Below are 17409 nucleotides of genomic sequence, written 5' to 3'. Positions count from 1 at the left end.
AACTGTGTACAAGCTGGACTGCACTGCATGTGTTGTGTTCAAAGACAGCAAACAACGCCTTCAGAACGTCTGCACGTAGCAGCGAGCGAAAGCTGAGAAAGAAAGGGCAACAAGAGTTGTGAGCAACGTTATTCATTTTTATTACTTCATAAAATATACACAAATACTGTTGTAAATAAAGTGTTAAAGAACTGTACAAGATATCAGTACACAATACATAAAGTGAAATCCCCATCACCTCAACCGCACCCTACCCAATAGTTGCGATGCCACTGGGTCATGGTGGCCTGTACAAAGGTAATTACACACACAGTACACTGCTATTTACACATCCCTGCAATTGCATCACTTATGGTTTTTTTTTAATGACATCATCAAGGTTGCTGGAGGTTAAAATCCAAAAAGGTGACATCAAACTATTATCATATCATTTTTACAGGAGGAATATTAAAAGCCCTATGAATTATATGAGGCGGACAACCTTTGAAGCATAAGAACAGAAGAACAAAGGGACAGGCAAAAAAAGCTACTAATAAGTTACAAGAAGATGAAATGAAACAAAGAGAATAAAAGGACAGAGTTATTTCAGACAATTAAAAAATAGTTTAACATAAATATTAGAGAGGGGGGATTAAAAACAATCTCCATACAAACAAAGACAAAATGAATATCGTATTCTTAGCAGGGATTCACTGCATCACTCTCTCTCTCTCACACACACGCACACACACTATATAAGATGACCCAGCTGGCAAAGTAACAGTAGCCCATTCCACAATTTAGTACTTTAAATAGCTAAAATTCTGACCCCCAACCCCAATTTATGTCATTAGTATGCATTTTTCTACTTTACGCCTTAAAACAAATGACCACGTTTTGGCTTTACATCAAAATAAAAAATATTTACAGTGAAGTAAACATAAAAAATAAAATCATTGGATGTCCCATCCCCCCAAGAGTCATCCGTAAAATAGCCTACCCACTCCCCTGTGACCTCCAATAACAAAAAGAATTTTAAAAAAAGGTAACATTTAGAAGTATCATAAAAGTCGCAGCCACTATTTGTTAGCCAAAACGAGCAGCTATGGTCTCTGGTCAAATACAATGAGAATTTCCTGAGGAGCTTCCCTCAAGATTTGAAGTGCGTCTTTGCAATATCTATGGTCATTCTTCACCTTACCCAGTCACATTAAACCAAAAAAAAAAAAACCCCACCAAAGTCGTAACTGGAAATAAGGGGGTGGTGGAGGTTTTGGTGAGTTCGGAGGGACAGTAAATCATCCCGACATGGATGAAGGGCAAGCAAGCACTGATTGCTACTTCAACAGAAACGTTACTCTACAACAGCTAAAAACATCACTTACTCGTCCTTTTTCAAAGTTACCTTTCTTTTTGTCCACTAGCCTCTCACCTACCTCTCCCCGTTTCTTCATCTTTTAGCTGTCATTCCTCTCAAAATAAGCCAAGAAAGGAACCTCAGAACAAGCTCCAATTTAAGACATCCCAATGAAAGATAAAAGATGACATGTGCTGAAATGTTGTTTTGCGGTGTTGAACTGAAAAAGAAATCTACTAAGCCTATAATCAATCACTAAGTTGACCTCTGATGAAAAACATGCGTGTGTCCCTGATACCTTTTTGCTTCTTTGACGCCAACAGCTCGTCACATGTGTCAGACAGAAGGTACTGAGGGAAATGTTTTGAGGAGTGGAGCAAGTATGAGCAACCATGGAGTAAAAATGGTGTAGGACAGTCATCCATTGCTTTATCTATTGTGGTGGTGGTGGTAGTGGTCCACGGTCCATCAAAAAGGGTTCATGAAAGAGTGCATGTTGGATGCTGTCACGTACTTCTCTGGATCCTTCAAAGATGTACTGTCATATTCCAAAGATCCATGTGTCCATTGGCAATCATCTTTTCATAAGACAAGGTAAGAAGAAAGGAAAAAAGATTGGAACGATGGATATTCCTTGCAGCCCTGCAACACCAAAGGAAGGGAACAGTCATTAGAGAGCGTAATGTAGCGTTAGGTAGTGGTTTTCTGCAGTCAGCGTGGGAATAAATGAATGAAATTAAGTCCTCACCTGTCAGTTTCATGTGCATGCAGAGCCAAAGAAGTCTACTTCCCCATGTGCTCAAATGGCACACTAACCTGCAAAAGAAATAGAATAAAGACTCAGGAGGGATTTGCAGTCTAGCTCTCGCTCTCTCACACACACTGACATACAGCAGGCACAATTATAGTACGCTGAAACAGATGCATCTCCAACTTTTAACTGTGGCACCATCTCACAGCACCATATATTCAGATACAAAGGACAGTTCCCCGACACATTTTGTTACCTAATAACGGCACTGGTCTGACAACTTTGCTGATTGCTCTCATAAGACATCTTTAGTTCATGATTATTATTATATTATTCATTATAACTGTGACAGACCGTTTTAGAACCAATGTTATCAAAGTTAAACGTTGTTGTTTATAAAACTATAAAACTTGTGGAGTTAATTCTGTTTCAAAAGGCTGTTAGGTGAATGTTAAGTACAGCCAACAACAAAACTAGAGCTATTCCAAATTCCGAAGAAACCGAAGAAAACAATCTTCAAATTGCGTCAAAAATATTTTTGTTGTTTCCACGTTTGGGTTTTTTTCAGAATAAAGCTTTACGAAACCAGACCTAAATACCCAATGAATATAGAAATAAGATTAATTGCATAATATTCACAGAACTTGTCACTGTTGACTTTCAGAATAAAAAATCACTGAGAATTGAGATGCACTGACAAATTGGGGTAGTGACTAAATTTACATTTGGTCATAGACTTGCCTTTGTGTGCCATAATTTGCCACACTGCCTTTATTAGCTCACAGAGGACTGGAGCAGATCCTGAAGCATGTACGGATTCAAAAATCCATTTTGATAAAGAACAGCTTTCAATTGAAAATCGTTTCTGACTCGGACCGTGACGCCAAGAATCGGAATTGAACAGTCAGACACCCAAAGATTCACACACCTATTACTTACCATACATAAATTGTGGGTGGAAGAAAAGCTGGATAATTCATCATTATCCTTTTAAATCTTGATTCATATTGTTGAGACATTGCAACATCAACATATCTTGGCTCACAACATCTTTAATGAACACCACATTAGGTCATCGGTGACTACTAAATATCCACGCCTAGATGGATGTCCTCTGTATATATAACATTAAACTGGTGGATCATTCTTTGCATTGTCCACCTCAACACAAGTGATGTTCTCATCAATTATTATTTTTTCCATTAATGCAGTGAGTGTCACATGGCTGACCAAAGAAGCAGAGGGTTCCATTTCATCCTTCTTGATCGCCAGAGGAAGTGCCTGACACGTCCTCCAGCGGTCATCCCGGATTCATAGAACCATAGTTACATTGGTAACTTTGTTTTTCTCACCTGTGATGTGGAAATTCTGGACTGGTCGTGACGGGCTGTGAGGTCAGAGGACGATACGTTAGCAGGAGCCCCGCGGTGGAGCCGCATGCTCACCTTCCTCTCCCTCTCTGCACGAGAAATCGCACGAGGCGACGTGTTCCCTGAAATGATGTATAAAGAAATGATGTATAAAGTTTAGAACTGACCATGTGATTCAGACAGTCAAGAAAATAAAGAAATTATATATATATATTATAATATTATTGTGTTAAGACAGGCAGCAGGAGTTTTAGGCTCAGGAAATTCAGCAGAAAACTCACCGGACTGCTGGACCCGTGAAGCAGGGTTAGAGATGGCCTGCTCTGGCCCGTTCCTGACTCTGTTGGCAGCTGCAGGGTTGGGACCTGGGGGGAGGCCCCGCGATGCAGACCCCCTCGGGGCTCCCCCGATTCGCTCTTCCCTCTCATCTCCTGTCCTCCTCTCCCGATCCCCATCCTCAGCAGTCCGACTGGCACCCTAACAGGCAACATCAGCTACATTAATGCCTTTCTGTTTAACAAAATATAGCTTTGAATTATCTGTATTATAGTGTACACTGTACTAAGAGTTAAGTGGCAGCTGAGCAATCTTACACATTGAAACACTTTATGTGAACTTACAAATTTGAGCATGTTCCAGTCAAAGACGTAATCATAGGAGAAACCCTGACGGTGGAACAGATTCCTGAAGAGCTGTCGTAGGTACGAGTAGTCTGGCTTGTCATCAAAACGTAGTGAACGGCAAAAATTCAGGTATGTGGAGAACTCAGCTGTAGGCGAACGGAAAACAGGCAAAACATTAAGGAGGAGAAAATCAGAACTGCATTAGTGTTGAGCTTAGACTAAAGCGATTGGATGACATTTAGATTTTGAGTGTTCAGCTGCGGATCTCTTCTAATCTACAGCTACGAGGCGCCGCGGAAACATCACTTACAAGGGTATCCTTTGCAAAGAACCTCTATGGGTGTGGACATTTTCTTCTCGCTGATTCGTTCGTACTTTTGTCTCTTAGTAGCGGCCTTGAGGCCCTGCCAGGGAAGGGAGCCCAGGTTGAAGTACATGAGGACGTAGCCGAGAGACTCAAGGTCGTCACGTCTGGACTGCTCTGTGAACAGAAAGCGTGAGAGTACACACACAAGAGTAAGACACTGATCCTTTGTAGTAGCACTGAATCCCTTCATTTACCCAGGCTCTATTTACAGTTTTGAAATAATAAATCACATGAAGAATTCCAACTCAACAAGTCACAGCTTGTAGTAAGACACACATAAGTCATCAACAGGCCTTTCAAGTGATGTTAGGTCACAGTAAGTTGTGAATACATCACAACATGGCAAAACAATTTATTTCACTCGACATGACTACATTTGGAAAACTCAAAGAAAAATGGATGTAACAGATCACGTCACGTGTATCTCACCTACTGTATTCGGTATCTGTGGGTACACCGATTTGTTTAGCAAGAATTGTGTACACTTTGAAATACATGTTGGCTTATCCACATTGCATGTAGAATAGCAATTTCCCGGACAGGATCACCCAACAAATTAAAGGGATAGTTTGAATCTTTTGAAGTGGGGGTTGTATGAAGAGTTGCCAGTCAGTTTGGAGGCAGGAGTCCCGACAGATGCTAAGCAATGTACTGATGTGGAAGGGGGCTTTTTTAGCCATCTAAAAAAAATCCTTTAATGCAACAAACAAACTAAATGATTGAAGCAGCAGTAGACCAGCCACTCCAGTGTTCTGTGAGGCAAAATGTAATTTTTTGTCAAAAGAGTCTGGCATAGATAACAGCTTCAATCCATACCACGTAAACCCAGGCCCTGTTTAGACTAAGACGATTTAAGAAAGGAAACGCAAAAAGTGCCGTTGGTTTCTCACTTTTATTCCACGTTTAGACGAGCGTCTTTGTGGGGAAATCTGCGTACATGCGGTAAAGAAGAAGTGTGTGAAATTTGTTGTAGTATGCACGTCAGTTGGCTAGGTGGTGCTGTGAAGCACTGCCACACGACACCACCCAGAGCTGGTGCATGCGTAGAAACTTCCTTCTGCTCCCTAACAGCAGAGAAGCAGGACGTCGTACAGTTTGACAGGAATCTGCAACACGGTCTGCAGCCTCCCACTGCCTCAGCTCCACCCAGCACACTTGTCCCACTGCTGGAAACAGTCCCACATGTTTGTTGTTGTTTACCTGTACTTTGCACATGGGTGTTACGTAAACATGTACGCGGCGTGAGAAGCTCGGAGCACACTTTCGCGTTTTTGCCACAACTTTGAAATAGAGGATGCACTGAGTGGTTTGAAATCCTCCGTGCGGCGGCATTTTGGATTCCCAATTTACACAAATACAACCGGTGAGAAATGGACAGACAAAACCAAAACAGCATGTAAATATTGCAAGAGACTGCTAGCATATACCGGCAACACTCTTTTTTTGAAGAGATTTTATGCATTAATGTTTTTTTGATGTGGGTTTTGTTTTTAAAAATCCAGTTATTCCCTTTTATCTAAGTCAATAACTACTTCATTTGCACTTTTTTAATAAGACACAAAACCAGTGTTTAACAGTGTGTCTGTAAAGGAAGGATTTGATATTCTTTTGTTAAGATATTGAATTACACCAGTTAACGCCAGTTTACTTGTGAGATTGTTTCTAAAGAAAGTATATATTTTCATGTATTTTGTTGTTTAAGATGACCATTTAAGTTTCACTGTTTATAAGGGCGCGCTCACACTATCCTCCCGGACCGAGACCCGGACTTTAGGGTACTTGTCCCCCCTCCCTCTCCCCCCCGCGCCCCAGCCCCGTTTGTACTCACACTACCTGGGCCTCGGCCAATGCTTCTTGCTGTCCATACGCCTTCAAGCCGTAACACGTCACACGCATTGATCGCGTGTGTGTGGCTTTGTTTACAAATCTTTCCATAGACCTCAGAGTTTTTGTGCGTCTTGTCGACTGTTTTTGAATATTTTCATCCGACCAAATCTGCAGTAAACACTCCACCTCCGCATCACACCAACATGAACCTTTCACCGCCATTGTTGTTGTTGTTAAATGTCCGCGCATGGTCCGTCCTTCTATTTACATGTCCGAACAGGCGGACATAACGCTACTGCCGTAGGGCTCGTGCTCGTGCGCGTACACGTGCGCACGCTCGTGCTCGTACATGTGCAAACGGCTCCGCTAAAGCCCACCTATTTCAAGCGGGCCGTGGAGGGCCAGCTGGCCCCAGTTGAGCGCGGAGCGGGTGCGCTCACACTACTTAAAGGTACTAGACTTTAGCTGAAAAACCGGTTTTGGCCGCGGCCAAAAGGATAGTGTGATCACGTCCTAAGAGGACACAAACTGTTTTACAGAGTTTCTGTAAAGAATGCACTTCTAAGATTTTTTTCCTATGAAAAGAAGATGATTTTATTTGGTCATAATTTGTCTGTAGCTCATTTTGTTAAAAAAAAAAATTGTGAAGAATTGGATCATGAACAAAAAAAAATCATGAATCGTATCGAATCCTGAGTAGAGTCCATCCTTACATCCCTACGAAAGAAACATCTGATTACATATTTTACTGCTTTCGTCTGCGAGCTTTGTCGTGTTGACAGGGCCTTAAACTGTCTGGGAGTAAAGGAAAAGTGCTAAAAAAATATTCTAAATAAAGCGGACAAAAGCAAAGCTGATATGGATTTTTTCTTTTTTAGGTAGCTAAAATACATTTAGCTGCTGCCCCTGTCCACATCAGTATATTGTTTAGCTTCTGTGTAGGACCTCCCCTTTACTGTAGGCAACACACTGATTGCGTACTTCATTCAACCTCACTTCAAAATATCAGATCTAGCCATACTTTTCAATAGTTATAAACTATTACTGCTTAAAAAACTACTAAATAAAAGAATTTTAGACAGATGTAAGGTTAATTACTACAATAGTTTGTCCATCCAGTTCTCATCTAACAACAATATCTAACCAAAATACAGAGATAAACAACTGCTCAGCTAGTACACTACAATAAGTGTTTAAACAGTTAGCCATACAAGAATGCTCTGCAGAATGTCTTGAACACAACAGAGCTTTTTTTCCATCCCCAGACCTCATTTCCTTCTTTTTCCCTCTCATGAGCTCCCTTCCCTCACATCCTCTGTATGATCTGATACGGTGGTTATAAACAAAACGATGTCGAGAAGAGTCATGTCCAAAACTAAACAGTGGGAGGAAGAGGAGGAGGAGGCGAAGGAGGAGAGGGGTAGGGGGATGTCAATGAAGAACAACAGCTTGTGTAGTTCAGCTCCAGTGAGAACTCCAGATTTAAAAAACAAAAAACAATGTTATGTTCTGACAGACACTTGCATGGTGAAAAGGGATATGAGAGATTTAAAAAAAAAATAAAAAAATTCCAAAGACAAGAAAAATCTGGCATGTAGTACAGTGCATTACACCTCCAGGCTCAGGATGAATGTCATGTAGGGGGAGATGTCAGCATAAGCCAGCTCTGATGAATCAGATTGAACATGGTGTACAGAGGCAGCTGTCAAAGTGGAGAAAGGCTGTGACCTGATGGAGCAGAATTTTCAGAAGCAACACGATAAGGGCCGAACGCTCTCATCAATACAATGAAGTGTGACTCGCAGTGAGTTGGCATGCTGCTTGTTCATTTTCTTTACAAAATTCACATTCTTTCCATTTTGTGTGTCTGCATTTCTGCTTGCTTTAGTCAGGATTTACACCACCTCTCTGCCACTGCAGTAGTACACAGAATGTAAAGAAACATGAATCACAACAACTCCAATAGTGGCTTTCTAGAAAGCGTCATCACATGGGGCTACAACAGAACTGACATTGTGTGCGTGTGTGTCAATAACGGGGTCAACAGCAGTACCCTTCTCTGAGGATCTAATTCAATGCTGTGCATAAGTAATTATTCTTGTACCATTTCTTCATGCTCAAAACATACACAATAGAATCATTCAAAAAAAGATTTGTGTATCTGCTCCAACTTTATCTTACCAATTCCAAGATGTGTATTGATGGAGGCGTAGCGCGCTGTGCCAGTCAGGTTCTTGTTCTCCCTGTAAGGGATGTGCTGGTGTGTGCGGGCATCGCGGTACTTTTTGGCCAGGCCAAAGTCAATGATGTACACCAGGTTCCCCTTCTTGCCAAGCCCCATTAGGAAGTTGTCAGGCTTAACATCGCGATGGATGAAATTCTTGGAATGGATGTACTCAATGCGGCTAATCTAAAACAAGATAGGTTAGACAAAAAGAGGGGGAAATTGTCAGGTTCTGCAGCACAAGAACTTAAATATCTTGGTAGACAGAAGAAACTCTGGACAATGTCGGGAGAATGAGGTCCAGGCATAGTCCAGAGTTTCCCTTTCACACATGTAGCACCCAACAGGAGATTCTCCGTGTCAGATGTGTCCTCAATTACTGGAAATACTCTGTTTGGTTTAGGCGAGGGTGGCGCCTGAGTAGAGCACGCAGAGGCAAGAAATGAAGCGGATTGCACCGCACTGATGGAGCCGGTTCTTCATTTGCTCATAAACAACAGAGTCATTTGTTTTTTGAATTGGCATGATAAATTCCTGAATCGCTTTGACTCTTCATTTAGATATTTTCATTGCCATCTTTGGGTAAATCACCCTCCTCCTTCACCATCAGAGGTTTGTTTCCTCTGCCGTTGATAGAAACGCCAGTAACACGCCCATTTGTTAGGTGAATACACTGAAGAGTTAACATATAGGCACACTAAGAGACTGACTCCACAGCAGGGCTCCAGACTAACTTTTTTCACTAGGGGCACTGTGCGCCCCCCCAACTGAAAATTTTAGTCCAAAACGGGTCCTTCCCGCGCACGTCAACATACAGGCACTGCTCCAGAGAGAGTTTTCGCTCATCTCACAGAACAGATTTTATATATAAAAAATATTATAGTTTACTAAGTAGATCGACTTACACCCGAGTTATATTCCACTGTATATGTTTTAAACATATGAACTGTATCTACACTGACTGATCAGATCAGTCTGTGTGTCACCTGCTGCCTCGCTCGCTGCGCTTGGTGGAGAAATAAAGTCAAATAATCAGTTAAACTCTGTTGATTTCTTCCTATAGAGCTTACATTAAAAAAATATTTTTAGTTTAGTTCATTTCTGCTGTCACTCGGCTTGGTAGCTGACGTCTGTTGGCAGCTCGTCAGATACGGAGGCTTTGGGTCCGTCAGGTCCCGAAACTGCGATTCTAACTCTTAGCCTGATGTTAAAGAAGCTGCGGGGCTCACGTGTTAGGTTACGTGTTTGTGTTACTGTGCTGACGGCACTATCTTCTTACACTGCTTACATATTGTTCCTGTCTTATCTGTCACTCTGTTGATGTGTAGCCTCTTACAGATTGATATGGCGAGACATCTGGGCGCGTATGTGCGGCTAGACATAAAATTCAGTCGCACACTCTCAGATGTTAGTTGCAAAATGCAACCATTTGGTCGCAGTCTCAAGCCCTTCACAGACTTTGTGCAAGGGAGCTGGCGAGGTAAACTCCGCTTGATGTCCCGTCCAACTGAATCTGACATCTGGGTCTAGATCATTTCAGGCCTTCAGTGCATTTGTGAAAGGGGCTTTAGTAACATGAATACATTGCAACAAGGACAATATCACATTTTAAGTGCTGTCATACCAGCACTGTCCTTGTGTTGTCTAATAAAGTTTTAGTCACTGTGCAGTTGGAGGTGTACTCGATACATCAATACCTTGAGCAAACTATGGCATGAAGGAGGACAAGGGAGGACAACAGGATATATGAAGACAGGACAAGGGAAGTTGATGACCCCAGGCTATAAATGGAGAGTATATATAGAGGACCAACACAGCAACTTGGCTGCAGTTTGAACAAAAGGTGACATGAGTTGTGTTTGAGAGAGCTGGGCATGGAATGAGATATCTAGGCCAGCCAGAACACTCTAACAAGAGGCCAGAATGATATGCTGAATGCACAAGAGTAGTGGAGACCAAAACATCAACAATCTTTAAAGAAGCCTGAGGAAAATCATGTGAAATCTTTATATAGATAGAGCATGCACCAATAAATAAGTCAAGTACGTCATGCACAGGAATCTGATAAATATTATGTTTCTGTATTCTACTTGTAAACAACCGTTTCACACAGTGGGATCTTAACTGAGGGGATTGTGAAACTTTCCTAATTCTAATGTCTGTGACTTGACATGAGGGTTTGGGTCCTACCATCTGGTCTGCCAAAAGCAGGACAGTCTTTAGGCTGAACTTCCGGGAGCAAAAGTTGAAAAGGTCCTCCAGACTGGGGCCGAGCAGCTCCATTACCATCACGTTGTAGTCTCCCTCTGCACCACACCACTTTATCGATGGAATACCCACTAGAACACACACACATACACACACACAGTCGGTTATCACTGGCACTGGGTTAGAGGAATGCATTGTACATCTTATCAGCAGGATTAGTAAGGTATAGGGCTGAGCAATATGACCAAAATCTCATATCATGATATAGGTAATTTCATGTCCCAATAATATATATCACAATAAAGCTCATAAAATACAAATACTTGATTTATAATGAAATGTTGTTATTCTTTATTGTTCAGATTTTGATAGAACACTTTCAGATCCCTCCCAGTTATTGGCACCTGGTTATAAAGGACTTAATTGTTGGACACACCCCATTTATCTGCAGCTCTCCTGGTTAATTTACTAGATGGCGAGCTGCCCTAAGGTGAAACCCTGAGACAGCAGGTTGTCCAGATGAAGGCCAAAGGGATGACCCTCTCAGCCATCAGAGAGAGGTTGGGCGTTCACAGTCACAGTGATTTCAAGAATACTGAAACTTTACAAGGACACAGATTCATTTAAGTCCCTCAAAAAGGCCGGTCGTCCACGTAAAACAAGTGCACGAGAGGACAGAATTATGAGAAGACTCTCAATGGGGAATCAGTTCAACACTGCAGCTGGAGTGGGTCTCCAGTTCAGTGCTGAACAGGGCAAGGATCTGTCTCTGCACACAGTGTTTCGTCGTTTAAGACAATTTGAAAGCACACTCTGCAGTGACCAAACCTATGTCAGTTCAATTTGGAGGAGGAAGTGTCATGCTTTGGGGGATGTTTTCTGCAGCAGGAGTTGAGTCTCTTGTACAGCTCCATGTTCAGGGTGAATGCAAATGTTTATGTGAACCTCCTACGGCAACATGCAATGCCTCCACTGCAATTGTCTCAGCTGCAATTTCCATGCAAGAAAATGCCCCCTGTCAAAGGTTTTTGCCTTTGATGCACAGAGTAACTTCAGCTCACTTTATCTTCACTCCTTAGGCTGTAAAGTGCATGATTCATGACACCTCACGATAAAAGACAGAGCAACATATGAAAGAATAGATGTTTTTTCTTTCGTCATACCACACACAGGTCATATCGCACAGCCCTAGTAAGGTATATGTATCTATAATATTGCCAGATGCAGAAAATCTAGGAATGCTTGAAAACTATTGGCTGTCACATCAACATTCACTCCTTACCTCCTCCTTGCATCATCTTGTAGAACTTGCTTTCAATGTGCAACTGTGGGTGTTTGGTCTTCACACATTCCAGCTTGATGGCTACCTCCTCACTGGTGGCAATGTTGGCACCTGAGGAGGCGCACAAAAGTACAAACACAGCTGTGAGCCACGGCAGCTGCACCAGTACTGGGCAACTGATAGATGAAAATGAAGGGAAATCAGATTTGGTGGCCAGACAGACTATGAGAAGAGAGACTGTCCAGAAACGAATGTGAAAAGAACCTTAACAGAGGAGACACATAGGAAGATGGGTAAAGCATGCAAAAACAAAATATTGTAAATTTACACTTACCAAGGTAAATGTCACCAAAGGAGCCACTCCCTATCTTTCGCCCCAGCCGGTACTTGTTTCCCACTCTCAGCTCCATGTTTGCGAGTTGTCACTGTCACCAACAGACAAACAGAGATGATTATAGGCAGGCAAAGGACACCTCATCCTAGCTCATCACTTTTCTCTCTCACCTCTAACTTGGAAACATTAAATTATGAACTACTGTACAACTCGACTGAATACAACCCAGGACTATTCCCTCAACTCTCCCTGAGTGCAGGAATGAGGGAACGTATCCTCAAGAGTCAGTCAGCTGCTCATGTGATGCTCCGTCAATCCCAGGCGCACTGAACTGACCACGTGTTCATGTGAGCATGCAGCCTGAGCGGGGCTAGTTGATCAGCAAACAGCTGTCCTTCCAGAAACACACACGATTAGATTTACAGAGTAGCTGGGAGGGGGAGGTGGCTGCAGTGAGATCAGCATAAGCAGGGAAAGTGAGGAGAAATAAATACAGCAAAATCAGGGCTACATAGAAATGCCAGTGGCCACTTAAAACAGGAGCAGTACAGAATCAACTGCTGCACGAGTATTAAGGCTTGGCACACGAGGAAATGAAGTGCATCTTCTGAGCTCAACTGCACGTGATGCTGGAGCAGGATCATCATTTATTTAGCACGCTCTCTACCACGCCACATTGTGCAGCCACTGCAAAAGCAAGACTAAGCTCTCCACTGTTCCGTACTAGCACTGCCAGGGGAGGGAAGACATGAGCAGCTGCGGAGCACTGGCTGACTTTATCTGTGTCAAGGCCCTCAGACAATTGTGTGCAATGAACTTCAGAAAGCAAAGTGCCGCTGCCGAGGATGCATCAACGCAAAGCATCATTTATCAAAGAGATGTGCTTTCCTCACCACCAATTTCGGAACACTGTGTAAACAAAGTGTGCCCTTTATAGCAACTGTGGACCCTCATTGCAAATGTAGCACTGCTGCATCTTCAAATAACACTTCCAGTCATGTTATTGACAATTCAACAAGGCGATCCATTAAATAGACCATGTATCATTGGTACTGCCGTAATCCTCATCCCCTATTGAAATAGTCTCATGACAATTCAGAAATTGAAAAACAAAGCATTCTCAGTTCAGTGGACTTGCCAATGCAAGCTAGCAGAAGAGTCATCAGTTCTGCAGGATTGGTTCTCTGCACTCAGTTTGCTTTGATCCAGAACCTCCTCTCACAACATAAGTTAAGTTACTTTGCTTGATTGTAAGCAGTTGGATCATCTGAATTGGTGCTGGGCGGTATGACTAAATATTTTTAATCAATCTATTTTTTAAAGATTCTTGCAGGTTTCACTGTATTATAGGTTTATATTGGCTTATTCTACGGTTGGTGGTGTCATTTTGTAAATGTAAATTATTCCTGTTACAAATTGTGTCACATTGTGTCACATTGGACCCAAATCCCAATAACTGTGTACAGTAGCGGCTCCGCTGTCATATCCCAGCCACAGCTGGACGACCTGATAGTGCAGTAAATCGTCAGAGACCTGCAGCCTTTGAGTAAAGTCTACTACAAAACTACATTTCAAGTTCAACCTTAATTTCCTTCCTCAGCCTGGCTCGTTCTACTATTCATGTGACTTGTTTGTTGAACCAGGATTCCAGTTCTTCCTTTTTAGTATGTACTGAAATAGAAAATTATCAAAATTGAAAAACATTCGCACCTTAAGGATTACTGTCCTGTTTTTCTCTTTATAATTCCTCATTAAAAAGAACATTCAAGCAGCAAGTTTTTCCTCCTGGTTTTGAGAATATACTGGAGGTGTGAAATTTTGAATTATGAACTATGAACTGAACTTGGAACTAGTTCATGTAGAAAATGAACTTTCCCAACACTGGCTCCAACCATAGGGTTCTTCACAATGAACATGATATGTGTTGCTGCCTCTTGAAGAGTTACAGCAACTGCTTCAGCTATACAAAAAAACAAAATCACCTCATATGGGAAATTAAAACTGGTATACTGGTTCATTTGATATACCGCCGAGCACTTATCTGAGCCTTGTTAAATGATTCAAACTCTTATTGTAAGTTGAAGCGTGGACTGAAACCAACATATAGTAAGACGGAGGTCTAAGACTCTGTCGTCTCTAGCTGATGAGAGAAAACCTTCCATAGTGGATGTGATGGGGGCAGATGGATTTGGGTTAACAAAGGGTTAGGTTTCATTAGCACCAGGAGGGTGTTTCATTTGCAGCAGCATGGGACCAGATTTAGGGAGCAACATTAATAACAAGGCCACACAGTATGTGCCAGTGATTAATTGCTTAGTACAGGAACGGTGACAACATTAAACCGCACACCCCGTTGTGCAAGACTGTCCATGTGGTTTTCACTTTCATACACTCTCATGTGTTTATTTCAAAACGCTTAGCAAGGGAGAACTTGCAAAGACATGAAATGTGAAGAATTCATTATTTGATGGTTCAAAGAATTAACCTATCGCACCGTGAGCTACAATATGGTAGTAATGTCTACAGCACTGGTTCTCCACCTGGGGATCCAGACCCCCATCAAGGGTCGCCAGAACTTTAGGAGGCTTGGGAGGCCTTCTTGATCTTTAAGGGTGCAAGACAACTTTAACCTACATCAGTAATTGAAATTGTTCATTTTAAAGTTAGGATTACTTATATAAATAGGATAAGGGTACAGTAAAGACCTGAACACAAGTTGTATTCATAGAGCCTTCAACAGCCTCAACCTGCATTAGAAAAGTATGCATCAGGGTCAAGAAAGCACTGAATTTGTCCAAAATAAACCTATTTAGTGTGTTTGATATATACATTTAAAATTTGAAAAAAAAAGAAATACAGTTAAACAATACAGATAACTATTAAAATCCCCTTAATATAACAGGAAACTCATCTCTGATGGAATATTCACAGGAAACAATCTGATCAAATTACATCCTAATTGTTTCAGTCTATTTTATATTTATTTTACACAAACTTTCTGCATGTATTGCATTAGCTATTTGAGTTAATCACGCGGTTTGTCGGTAGGTGTGCGCTGTTATTGTAATGCATTGAATATAACAGGAAATATCCATGTATTATGTCACTTAGTCGGGGTCATCGGTTTGATCAATGACTGCCTGTGGTCATTAAACTATACAACACGTCCCTCGGAGAGTCCGTCACACCCTCTCAGTAATACAGACTCAACCACAGACAACCTGTTCTTTTGCACATTATTACAGTACTTTTCACATTATATATATTTTATATAGAGTAAAATATATGTATATTGTTGTTAACAGGTTGTTTGTATAGCTAGAGTTTGCAACGAAAATAATGTCCCCCTGGGATTATTAAAGCATCTCTGATTCTGGAAAGGGGCCACAGTGGCTTGGTTATCATGCCACAGTCCATGCCTGCTGGTTGGAGGGTGTCCTCGGGTGCTACACTGTGGTAGAACCATCTATGAATCATTAGCACCACCTGAATCCCGATTGTGAGATAATTCCGTATTTCTTTAGATGTAACCACCAGGCCCACTGGTGCAGAAAGTGCCGAAGTGTGTCCTCTTTAGGAGAGAAAACAAGTGTCCGGAGCCTACAGCCAGAGGATTTCACAGTCACATGAAAAACAGAGCCCTGCTGCAGCTTTCACTCTACCGTCGGCTCATGTGTTACACACCCGACGCTAAATGCAATAATACGAACAAAACCCGCAAAACAACCAGTAACATTGTTTTAACGGTAACGGCAGACTACGTTGGTCTTTCCTGGTTGTAATTTGGTGAGAAGCGAGCCAGTCATTATTTACGCTACAATACATTTGCTACAGCTATTAACGTTGGTTACATTTGAGTCCACTAACAGCTATGTTTTTAAAAAGAGCACTTTGTACCTTTTACAAACGCTTAAATGTTAGCTAAAACACCAACCGAGGGCATTTACGTTACTCCACTGTTAACGTTAGCTGCTAAGAGTACGTGAAGCTAGTAGAAATACGTTAACCGAACCGTGGTACGTAACGTTACTGCGCCATGAATATTGTCGAAATTAAAGAAAGCAGTAAAAGTATTCTTTATCATACTTCGCCACATTTTGTTTCCCACTTATAACCGCACCCATTTATGTGCTGGACTAGCCTCTGTAGCATCCCTACTGCTCACCCCCTCCCCCTCTCCTGTAAGCCGTGAATACAAGAGTCTGATTCGGCCGAACCAGGTTGCTTTTCCCCCTTGGTTTCTCCGGTTCCCCGACCCACCACTCACCCGATACTGGGTTCGTCCGAGAGCTGCTTCAGTGGAGGTTCTGATCCGATAGTTGTCAGTCGGACAGGGGTCTGGAGGAAGGCGGATGGGAGCGGATTCTTGCGGCTCTCATGCCCCCAGCTCTAGGCTCTGTCGTCGGTTGCACTCCCTGTTGATAGTCCCTGAGAAGCTCCGGCAGCACGGGCGGCCGTTCAACACTCGCGTCTGTCTCCCCCCTCCTCTCGTTACTTAACAACGCGCCCGTTCACAGCGTCGATGATCTCATTCTGTGGATGTCAGGGCACAGTGATTAAAGGAAAACGTCCGACCTAACTGCTCCTTCCTATAGTATAGTATAGTAAGTCACAGTTCACTAATTATTTAGTTCCTCTCTGTTACTCATGTTGAGTCACACGGCAGTTTGCAGATTGTATCCGGGCGTTTCGGTTGTGCTCATCCTTCTAGCAGGAACATGACATACCAGGGAATACTTTGATTTTTCCTGTGATTATTAGTTTATTTATAAGTTGGCACAAACCAAGGTTCTCTCAGATGATAAGCATGAGATCTCACTATTCCACCACTCATATGTGTCTTTTCGGAGTGATGGAAAATGTGAACGCCAAAGAAATCTGATCTGGGAGTTTCCTGTGTTCTACAAATTGTTATGTTCAGCCTTGTGGTTACATCATCACACAAAATCAAATGGTCCCACCACCTAATGTTGGGAAATCATTTGATTTAAAGATCCCCTCCACACGTGTATTAAAGCATACAAAAGCACTCTAATATCTGTGACGTGTTTTTGCAGAAAAGAAATAAAATGGCACATATTTTCTGA

The 17409-nt window shown here is 42.1% G+C and overlaps 1 protein-coding gene across 1 annotated transcript; it reads right to left on the bottom strand.

Moving 5' to 3' along the window:
• Window positions 1–129: 129 nt before the first annotated feature.
• On the bottom strand, window positions 130–16948 carry LOC310959965 (casein kinase I). The gene is made up of 11 exons (XM_083931530.1): window positions 16590–16948; window positions 12323–12413; window positions 11989–12099; window positions 10689–10837; window positions 8456–8684; window positions 4391–4561; window positions 4078–4226; window positions 3739–3934; window positions 3440–3579; window positions 2085–2152; window positions 130–1978 (listed from the first exon to the last, which is right to left on the bottom strand). Exons 2-10 carry the CDS (start codon window positions 12396–12398, stop codon window positions 2120–2122), a joined length of 1254 nt encoding a protein of 417 aa, XP_083787656.1. The 5' UTR covers window positions 12399–12413; window positions 16590–16948; the 3' UTR covers window positions 130–1978; window positions 2085–2119.
• Window positions 16949–17409: the final 461 nt, after the last annotated feature.

This window comes from Echiichthys vipera (genome assembly GCF_963691815.1).
Source record: "Echiichthys vipera genome assembly, chromosome: 17".
In the NCBI taxonomy this organism is placed as follows: Eukaryota; Metazoa; Chordata; class Actinopteri; order Perciformes; family Trachinidae; genus Echiichthys; species Echiichthys vipera.
This window is presented reverse-complemented; position numbering and strand designations above follow the sequence as displayed.